Here is an 11,254-nt window from a genome sequence, read left to right on the forward strand (position 1 = left end):
GCCTTAAATCATATCAACTGAAGCATATACTTTTGTTCCCATTATTATTTCCCTGATTTTTTAATAATTATTTAATAAAATGACATATTTTATCACACTCAACTTTAGACTTGTATGTCGGTCTTTTTTCTTTCTTTTGTTTTGTTCCACATTATCTAAATTTGTAGACAATATTGCTAATAATTGATTAACATACAGACATCTTTTTAGCTATGTGTTTTAACCTTTTTCCAGTTTAATGCATCTTGATAATGTCATGGGGATACCGTGACAGAGAAGGGCCAGAAGATCACGGCTTCTGGTTACACAAACTCCTGCACTGAACAAAACTGCTTCACAATTCTGAAGGCACAGCATTTAATCTTAATTTTCTTAAGTGGGTCAAGAGATAGGCCATTGATATGAGCCTGTAAACAAGTATATCGTGGCACTACTGCGTTGGTGCACAAAAGAAGGTTCCCACACCAGTGTAAATAATGAAAGAAATTTTTGGCACTCAACTTGTCGCAAAGTGAAGATTTTATTTGCAGTCTCAAATTTAGACGTTTCGGCTTATACAAGCAAGCCTTCATCAGTATGCTGCAAATCAGATACAGGTATAGAATACAAGTCAGATGCTACATAATGTACAATCAATATGGTTCAAACATCAAGTAAATACCAAAATAAATATTCAAAAAAGTGCAATAGTGATGGGAGGGATGGGTTGAGGTATTAGGGAAAAAAAAGGAAAAAGGCGGAAGTATTGTAACCTACCCAGACTGCTCTCTTGGAAAGATTTGCAATGTATCTAGAGTAAACAGTATATATATGTGAGATAATCGTATCAATTGTGTAGACGAGAAAGCGTAAACTAATCTTAGATTTGTTACTACTCACTTAATATCTAGTCACCACTATATTGATGGTGGGGATAGTGCGATCCTTTTTTAAAGATTATCCTTGCGTTTATCTTGAAAAGATATAATGAAATAAAATAAAAACAAAGAAAAATGTCCACAATAAAGTGCTGCCATATGGTTGCACCTTGATAAAGTGCTAAGTGTATGTAAGATACCAACCGGCAATCATTTGTGGCTGGACTAGCAGGAAGTAATTCCATAAGAGGTTTAAATAAGAGGTCTGTAGATCAAAACAAAGGATGAGAGGAATTCACTCAATATGCTTCAGAAATACATGATCATCATATCCCATATGTACCCACTCACTTGGTGTTAAGTCTGTTGTCGCTTAGGACTCAATGCTGCATAGGATCAGGTATGTCACTCTGAGTGATGTAGCTGTATGGGACGATATATATAGTGCATGAGGGGTTAAGTCTCCCTGTAAACTATTTACATGTCTGAATGCACGCAGAGGAGATGTGCTTACCGTTAGTGGGTGGCGGCGTAATGTGTCCTGGAAAACGCGGTATCCACCGCTTGTAGCCTGGGTGTACAAGGCCCATGATGTGATTGCTAAATAGGCGGTGGGCGGGACAGCCTCAGATTGACTGGGCCGCGTCACCGGAAGTGACGTTGCCGCCCATGTAAACGTGAGATCAGGCATAAAGAAACAGAGGGGCGTGTTGTGGGAGGTAACGCTGGACTGCACAGCGATTAACCATGTGTGTAACAGCTTTCATGCTGTCAGGGTTCCTATATTGGGAGGGAGCTTGTAGGAGAAAGAGGAGAGGGAACGCTCATGTATCAATCAGATTGAGTGGAGGCTATGTGTGAAAGACATGAACTGTGTATGAAATAATGGTAAATAACTAATAAATTAGTCATTGGGGATGATATGAAAGTGTCACACATGTATTGTACAATGATTAAACCAGTGGTGAAGGGGAATAAATTAAAGCTTCCTGTTACAAAGTGAGGAGGGATATATCTATTGATATTATAGAAAAAAAAGGAAAAAGGACACAATTGAATACAGGAATCAAAAGGTAGTCTAGATATGCTGATAAATAAAAGAATTAGCTTGAAGGAGGCAGGGAGGGAGAGTCCGAGGGAGAAACAAGGACAATCGGTGACAATTGCGTGTAGTTCAAAATCGACGACTCTGTAAAATTAAGAAAATATGTTAGTAATCCTGTAATGATAACATGACTCATTGACAAAAATAATGACCATCTAATTTCTACAAAATTGTGAAGAAGTATAGTCTTAGACCCATCATATGAAAGATAATAAATCATACTCTCTATTGAGACCTCTCGGTGTGAGAGTTTGTAATTCATGTATCCAGAAGGCCTCTCTTCTTTTCAAGAGTTGGATACGATTACCACCCCTCCGAGGAAAGGGTACGTGCTCAATAACACAAAATTTCAATTGAGGGATGGGGTGCCCAGCTGTAATAAAATGATATGGTAGGGGTAATAGTGTATTGCCACACCTGATTGTGGATTTATGCTTGCTTATGCGATCCCTGATAGACTGGGTGGTTTCACCAATGTACAAAAGACCGCAAGGGCATTTGATCAGGTATACCACATGCGATGTATCGCAAGTGGAGTAGTCTTTAATTTTGTACTGTTTACCAGAGTGTGGGTGGTGAAAATAATCCCCTTTTAATACATTGCTGCATTGATTGCAATGAAGGCACGGATAAGTCCCTGTTTTGGGTGTGGAAAGAAATCTTTGTGTTGTTGACCTCACTCCTGGGCCTATATCTGCTTTAATCAGGGTGTCCCTAATGTTTCTGGGGCGTTTATAGCATGGTAGAAAGTTATGCTGAAATTCTGTGACCTCTGGATGAGCCTCCTTAAGGATGCCCCAATGTCTCCGTATGGAACGGTGTAAAATCTGTACATATGGGTGATATGTATGAACGAAGGGTAGACGTCCTGAGACTCCACTGCGGTTTGGGGCCGGGGGTTGTCGTGCTTGATCAAGTAAACTTGAAGGATAGCCCCTCGAGCGAAATTTCTTATGCATCTCATTTAACCTAATATGGCTAACTGACGGATCAGAAACAATCCGTTCAACCCTCTTGAATTGTGATATTGGTATGGATTTCTTGGTGGAGGGAGGGTGTAAGCTCTTGTAGTGCAACAGACTATTCCGGTCTGTGGTTTTGATGTGTAGGTCAGTGCTCAAATATCCCTCCACACTCTTGATGACCTTAGTGTCCAAGAAACTCACCACCTGTAAATCCCTAGTCATGGTAAAGGCTAGACCTAGCCAGGCCATATTCAATTTATTATAGAATATGTCTAATGTATCAGCCGACCCTGTCCAAATGCAAAAAATGTCATCTATAAATCTTTTCCATAGTCTACAGTGGGTTTTAAAAAGAGGGTCAGAGTAGACAATATCCTCTTCAAATGTTGCCATAAATGTATTTGCATAAGGGGGCGCGACATTAGACCCCATCGCAGTCCCCTTGGTCTGTAGATAGAATGTATCGCCAAAGAGGAAATAATTTCTGGTGAGAACGAGGGTAAATAATTCAATACAGAAGTCAATCATGTCCCTATCCAACTCAGATCTCAGTAAGCATCTCTTTACGCAATCAATCCCCAATTCATGTGGAATTGATGTGTATAAATCTTTTACATCAAAGGAGACTAGAAAAGAGTCCCCAGGGACAGGACCCAAATTTCGTAGAGTTTTAAGAAAATCCCCTGTGTCTAATAGAAAAGAAGATGCTTGTCTAGTGAGAGGGGTTAGAATTTTTTCCAAAAGTATGGATAGTGGTGATAAAATGGAATCTGTTGACGCCACTATGGGTCGGCCCGGAGGACACTCCAATCTCTTATGAATTTTCGGAAGGATGTAAAATACTGGAGTGATGGGATCTGTTTTGATCAAAAAGTCACGTGTCTTAATATCAATTATGCCTCGTGTAGTGTAATCTGTGACTACAGAATATATGCAGTTCCTGATACTCCTCATTGGATCATGAGGAAGGACCCATAGTGGCGTCAACAGATTCCATTTTATCACCACTATCCATACTTTTGGAAAAAATTCTAACCCCTCTCACTAGACAAGCATCTTCTTTTCTATTAGACACAGGGGATTTTCTTAAAACTCTACGAAATTTGGGTCCTGTCCCTGGGGACTCTTTTCTAGTCTCCTTTGATGTAAAAGATTTATACACATCAATTCCACATGAATTGGGGATTGATTGCGTAAAGAGACGCTTACTGAGATCTGAGTTGGATAGGGACATGATTGACTTCTGTATTGAATTATTGACCCTCGTTCTCACCAGAAATTATTTCCTCTTTGGCGATACATTCTATCTACAGACCAAGGGGACTGCGATGGGGTCTAATGTCGCGCCCCCTTATGCAAATACATTTATGGCAACATTTGAAGAGGATATTGTCTACTCTGACCCTCTTTTTAAAACCCACTGTAGACTATGGAAAAGATTTATAGATGACATTTTTTGCATTTGGACAGGGTCGGCTGATACATTAGACATATTCTATAATAAATTGAATATGGCCTGGCCAGGTCTAGCCTTTACCATGACTAGGGATTTACAGGTGGTGAGTTTCTTGGACACTAAGGTCATCAAGAGTGTGGAGGGATATTTGAGCACTGACCTACACATCAAAACCACAGACCGGAATAGTCTGTTGCACTACAAGAGCTTACACCCTCCCTCCACCAAGAAATCCATACCAATATCACAATTCAAGAGGGTTGAACGGATTGTTTCTGATCCGTCAGTTAGCCATATTAGGTTAAATGAGATGCATAAGAAATTTCGCTCGAGGGGCTATCCTTCAAGTTTACTTGATCAAGCACGACAACCCCTGGCCCCAAACCGCAGTGGAGTCTCAGGACGTCTACCCTTCGTTCATACATATCACCCATATGTACAGATTTTACACCGTTCCATACGGAGACATTGGGGCATCCTTAAGGAGGCTCATCCAGAGGTCACAGAATTTCAGCATAACTTTCTACCATGCTATAAACGCCCCAGAAACATTAGGGACACCCTGATTAAAGCAGATATAGGCCCAGGAGTGAGGTCAACAACACAAAGATTTCTTTCCACACCCAAAACAGGGACTTATCCGTGCCTTCATTGCAATCAATGCAGCAATGTATTAAAAGAGGATTATTTTCACCACCCACACTCTGGTAAACGGTACAAAATTAAAGACTACTCCACTTGCGATACATCGCATGTGGTATACCTGATCAAATGCCCTTGCGGTCTTTTGTACATTGGTGAAACCACCCAGTCTATCAGGGACCGCATAAGCAAGCATAAATCCACAATCAGGTGTGGCAATACACTATTACCCCTACCATATCATTTTATTACAGCTGGGCACACCATCCCTCAATTGAAATTTTGTGTTATTGAGCACGTACCCTTTCCTCGGAGGGGTGGTAATCGTATCCAACTCTTGAAAAGAAGAGAGGCCTTCTGGATACATGAATTACAAACTCTCACACCGAGAGGTCTCAATAGAGAGTATGATTTATTATCTTTCATATGATGGGTCTAAGACTATACTTCTTCACAATTTTGTAGAAATTAGATGGTCATTATTTTTGTCAATGAGTCATGTTATCATTACAGGATTACTAACATATTTTCTTAATTTTACAGAGTCGTCGATTTTGAACTACACGCAATTGTCACCGATTGTCCTTGTTTCTCCCTCGGACTCTCCCTCCCTGCCTCCTTCAAGCTAATTCTTTTACTTATCAGCATATCTAGACTACCTTTTGATTCCTGTATTCAATTGTGTCCTTTTTCCTTTTTTTTCTATAATATCAATAGATATATCCCTCCTCACTTTGTAACAGGAAGCTTTAATTTATTCCCCTTCACCACTGGTTTAATCATTGTACAATACATGTGTGACACTTTCATATCATCCCCAATGACTAATTTATTAGTTATTTACCATTATTTCATACACAGTTCATGTCTTTCACACATAGCCTCCACTCAATCTGATTGATACATGAGCGTTCCCTCTCCTCTTTCTCCTACAAGCTCCCTCCCAATATAGGAACCCTGACAGCATGAAAGCTGTTACACACATGGTTAATCGCTGTGCAGTCCAGCGTTACCTCCCACAACACGCCCCTCTGTTTCTTTATGCCTGATCTCACGTTTACATGGGCGGCAACGTCACTTCCGGTGACGCGGCCCAGTCAATCTGAGGCTGTCCCGCCCACCGCCTATTTAGCAATCACATCATGGGCCTTGTACACCCAGGCTACAAGCGGTGGATACCGCGTTTTCCAGGACACATTACGCCGCCACCCACTAACGGTAAGCACATTTCCTCTGCGTGCATTCAGACATGTAAATAGTTTACAGGGAGACTTAACCCCTCATGCACTATATATATCGTCCCATACAGCTACATCACTCAGAGTGACATACCTGATCCTATGCAGCATTGAGTCCTAAGCGACAACAGACTTAACACCAAGTGAGTGGGTACATATGGGATATGATGATCATGTATTTCTGAAGCATATTGAGTGAATTCCTCTCATCCTTTGTTTTGATCTACAGACCTCTTATTTAAACCTCTTATGGAATTACTTCCTGCTAGTCCAGCCACAAATGATTGCCGGTTGGTATCTTACATACACTTAGCACTTTATCAAGGTGCAACCATATGGCAGCACTTTATTGTGGAAATTTTTCTTTGTTTTTATTTTATTTCATTATATCTTTTCAAGATAAACGCAAGGATAATCTTTAAAAAAGGATCGCACTATCCCCACCATCAATATAGTGGTGACTAGATATTAAGTGAGTAGTAACAAATCTAAGATTAGTTTACGCTTTCTCGTCTACACAATTGATACGATTATCTCACATATATATACTGTTTACTCTAGATACATTGCAAATCTTTCCAAGAGAGCAGTCTGGGTAGGTTACAATACTTCCGCCTTTTTCCTTTTTTTTCCCTAATACCTCAACCCATCCCTCCCATCACTATTGCACTTTTTTGAATATTTATTTTGGTATTTACTTGATGTTTGAACCATATTGATTGTACATTATGTAGCATCTGACTTGTATTCTATACCTGTATCTGATTTGCAGCATACTGATGAAGGCTTGCTTGTATAAGCCGAAACGTCTAAATTTGAGACTGCAAATAAAATCTTCACTTTGAGACAAGTTGAGTGCCAAAAATTTCTTTCATTATTTACACTGGTGTGGGAACCTTCTTTTGTGCACCAACGCAGTAGTGCCACGATATACTTGTTGATTTACTCACCCTTACGTGTGCACGCTGGCTACTATGTCCTCCCTTACCTTCTCATACAACCAAGAAGAAACTAATGCAATTTTGTCCAAGCTTAGTTTTTCTAGTGATTTTCTCAAAGTCCCACCCAAGGAGACGAGAGGGAAAGACCTTGAGCGTGAATTAAGACACCAGACGAATCTTGAGCTACACTGTGCAACACTATCAGAGTATCTCCGAGTCCAATGCATTCCAAGAGGACTACGGGTCCCGTTAAGGCCGACACTTTTTAGTGATTCCGCTGACTTCTGCCAGATATTCGAGCAGATATTAAACAAATGCTCCTTTGATTTGATGACTCTTACTGTCGAGCACCTGCAGACATCCATTAACAAGAGCCGTGACAATATAAAAAATATAGAGTCACAATTGGCTTCTTCTAGTACATCCGAAGAACTCACCTCCCTTAAGGATAAACTTAAAGGGATTATTGACCAACATAAACGAGACACTGAACAGAGAAAGAGGATTAAGTTCCAAAGGGACACAGATGACTACAATAACAATAGGGTTTATCACTGGTGCTATAACAGTACCTCTCGTTCCACCTCCTCTAGGCTTGAGCAACAATCCTCGAATGATCCATCCACATCGGGTTCTGAAACCGATAGAAGGGAATACCGCTCCTCGTATTTTTTAGACCAGCGAAGAAGACGTCCACGCAGAAGAGAGTTCGCCGCAGCCAACGGAGGAAGAGATCCAGATACGAACAGGATAACGAGATCCCAGGTATGGAATCCCTAGTGGTCAACATCTCCTCCAGGTCCCTTAGCATAGCAGAAAATAATCTGCTCCAGAGGGGTTTGTCCTACTGCCCTTCTTTCAAATTCAGTACATTTCAAATGGACATGGATCTGCAGCGATTCTACCGCCGCATCAGACTACTGGTTCATTTTGCAAATAAGGACAAGGAGATACCCAGACCTCAACCCATGACACCATGCCTTATTTCAATTGATCGCTTGGGACTTCGTAACAAGAGCACCTATCGGCCACCATCGGCCTCGCATGCGGTCGAATCTTTTATTGAATTTATCGATAAGGCATTCCTAAAATTACGTCAAGGCATTGAGAGAGGCGATCTTCACGTCTCCCCCAATCTTGACACGGTGGACTTCCAGGCTTTGGAGGCACTTCGTCAAGATCCCAATATCATCATTAAACCTGCTGATAAAGGGGGAGCAATAGTTGTAATGGACAAACAGGATTACATGCATGAAGTGTTGCGCCAATTAAATGACAGCTCTGTTTATGCAGTCCTTCCTCATGGTCCAATGAGGAGTATCAGGGACTGCATATATTCTGTAGTCACAGATTACACTACACGAGGCATAATTGATATTAAGACACGTGACTTTTTGATCAAAACAGATCCCATCACTCCAGTATTTTACATCCTTCCGAAAATTCATAAGAGATTGGAGTGTCCTCCGGGCCGACCCATAGTGGCGTCAACAGATTCCATTTTATCACCACTATCCATACTTTTGGAAAAAATTCTAACCCCTCTCACTAGACAAGCATCTTCTTTTCTATTAGACACAGGGGATTTTCTTAAAACTCTACGAAATTTGGGTCCTGTCCCTGGGGACTCTTTTCTAGTCTCCTTTGATGTAAAAGATTTATACACATCAATTCCACATGAATTGGGGATTGATTGCGTAAAGAGATGCTTACTGAGATCTGAGTTGGATAGGGACATGATTGACTTCTGTATTGAATTATTTACCCTCGTTCTCACCAGAAATTATTTCCTCTTTGGCGATACATTCTATCTACAGACCAAGGGGACTGCGATGGGGTCTAATGTCGCGCCCCCTTATGCAAATACATTTATGGCAACATTTGAAGAGGATATTGTCTACCCTGACCCTCTTTTTAAAACCCACTGTAGACTATGGAAAAGATTTATAGATGACATTTTTTGCATTTGGACAGGGTCGGCTGATACATTAGACATATTCTATAATAAATTGAATATGGCCTGGCTAGGTCTAGCCTTTACCATGACTAGGGATTTACAGGTGGTGAGTTTCTTGGACACTAAGGTCATCAAGAGTGTGGAGGGATATTTGAGCACTGACCTACACATCAAAACCACAGACCGGAATAGTCTGTTGCACTACAAGAGCTTACACCCTCCCTCCACCAAGAAATCCATACCAATATCACAATTCAAGAGGGTTGAACGGATTGTTTCTGATCCGTCAGTTAGCCATATTAGGTTAAATGAGATGCATAAGAAATTTCGCTCGAGGGGCTATCCTTCAAGTTTACTTGATCAAGCACGACAACCCCCGGCCCCAAACCGCAGTGGAGTCTCAGGACGTCTACCCTTCGTTCATACATATCACCCGTATGTACAGATTTTACACCGTTCCATACGGAGACATTGGGCATCCTTAAGGAGGCTCATCCAGAGGTCACAGAATTTCAGCATAACTTTCTACCATGCTATAAACGCCCCAGAAACATTAGGGACACCCTGATTAAAGCAGATATAGGCCCAGGAGTGAGGTCAACAACACAAAGATTTCTTTCCACACCCAAAACAGGGACTTATCCGTGCCTTCATTGCAATCAATGCAGCAATGTATTAAAAGGGGATTATTTTCACCACCCACTCTCTGGTAAACCGTACAAAATTAAAGACTACTCCACTTGCGATACATCGCATGTGGTATACCTGATCAAATGCCCTTGCGGTCTTTTGTACATTGGTGAAACCACCCAGTCTATCAGGGACCGCATAAGCAAGCATAAATCCACAATCAGGTGTGGCAATACACTATTACCCCTACCATATCATTTTATTACAGCTGGGCACACCATCCCTCAATTGAAATTTTGTGTTATTGAGCACGTACCCTTTCCTCGGAGGGGTGGTAATCGTATCCAACTCTTGAAAAGAAGAGAGGCCTTCTGGATACATGAATTACAAACTCTCACACCGAGAGGTCTCAATAGAGAGTATGATTTATTATCTTTCATATGATGGGTCTAAGACTATACTTCTTCACAATTTTGTAGAAATTAGGTGGTCATTATTTTTGTCAATGAGTCATGTTATCATTACAGGATTACTAACATATTTTCTTAATTTTACAGAGTCGTCGATTTTGAACTACACGCAATTGTCACCGATTGTCCTTGTTTCTCCCTCGGACTCTCCCTCCCTGCCTCCTTCAAGCTAATTCTTTTACTTATCAGCATATCTAGACTACCTTTTGATTCCTATATTCAATTGTGTCCTTTTTCCTTTTTTTTCTATAATATCAATAGATATATCCCTCCTCACTTTGTAACAGGAAGCTTTAATTTATTCCCCTTCACCACTGGTTTAATCATTGTACAATACATGTGTGACACTTTCATATCATCCCCAATGACTAATTTATTAGTTATTTACCATTATTTCATACACAGTTCATGTCTTTCACACATAGCCTCCACTCAATCTGATTGATACATGAGCGTTCCCTCTCCTCTTTCTCCTACAAGCTCCCTCCCAATATAGGAACCCTGACAGCATGAAAGCTGTTACACACATGGTTAATCGCTGTGCAGTCCAGCGTTACCTCCCACAACACGCCCCTCTGTTTCTTTATGCCTGATCTCACGTTTACATGGGCGGCAACGTCACTTCCGGTGACGCGGCCCAGTCAATCTGAGGCTGTCCCGCCCACCGCCTATTTAGCAATCACATCATGGGCCTTGTACACCCAGGCTACAAGCGGTGGATACCGCGTTTTCCAGGACACATTACGCCGTCACCCACTAACGGTAAGCACATCTCCTCTGCGTGCATTCAGACATGTAAATAGTTTACAGGGAGACTTAACCCCTCATGCACTATATATATCGTTCCATACAGCTACATCACTCAGAGTGACATACCTGATCCTATGCAGCATTGAGTCCTAAGCGACAACAGACTTAACACCAAGTGAGTGGGTACATATGGGATATGATGATCATGTATTTCTGAGCATATTGAGTGAATTCCTCTCATCC

General features: G+C 41.1%; 1 protein-coding gene and 2 long non-coding RNA genes across 3 annotated transcripts; 2 read left to right on the forward strand and 1 right to left on the reverse strand.

The window, feature by feature from the left end:
• Positions 1–1,072: 1,072 nt before the first annotated feature.
• Positions 1,073–1,494, reverse strand: LOC141058081 (uncharacterized). The gene is made up of 3 exons (XR_012222095.1): positions 1,372–1,494; positions 1,209–1,280; positions 1,073–1,122 (listed from the first exon to the last, which is right to left on the reverse strand). It is a non-coding gene; the product is annotated as an uncharacterized lncRNA (long non-coding RNA).
• Positions 1,495–6,101: 4,607 nt separating this feature from the next.
• Positions 6,102–6,542, forward strand: LOC141058082 (uncharacterized). Its single transcript, XR_012222096.1, has 3 exons — positions 6,102–6,243; positions 6,335–6,406; positions 6,493–6,542. It is a non-coding gene; the product is annotated as an uncharacterized lncRNA (long non-coding RNA).
• Positions 6,543–7,131: 589 nt separating this feature from the next.
• LOC141058083 (uncharacterized) lies at positions 7,132–10,461 on the forward strand. The gene is made up of 2 exons (XM_073554232.1): positions 7,132–7,969; positions 10,349–10,461. The coding sequence occupies exons 1-2, from the start codon at positions 7,238–7,240 to the stop codon at positions 10,361–10,363; spliced, it is 747 nt and encodes a 248-aa protein (XP_073410333.1). The 5' UTR covers positions 7,132–7,237; the 3' UTR covers positions 10,364–10,461.
• The last annotated feature ends 793 nt before the right edge of the window (positions 10,462–11,254 follow it).

This window comes from Dendrobates tinctorius, unplaced genomic scaffold (assembly GCF_039654945.1).
Source record: "Dendrobates tinctorius isolate UK_male_01 unplaced genomic scaffold, ASM3965494v1 ptg000209l, whole genome shotgun sequence".
Lineage (NCBI taxonomy): Eukaryota > Metazoa > Chordata > Amphibia > Anura > Dendrobatidae > Dendrobates > Dendrobates tinctorius.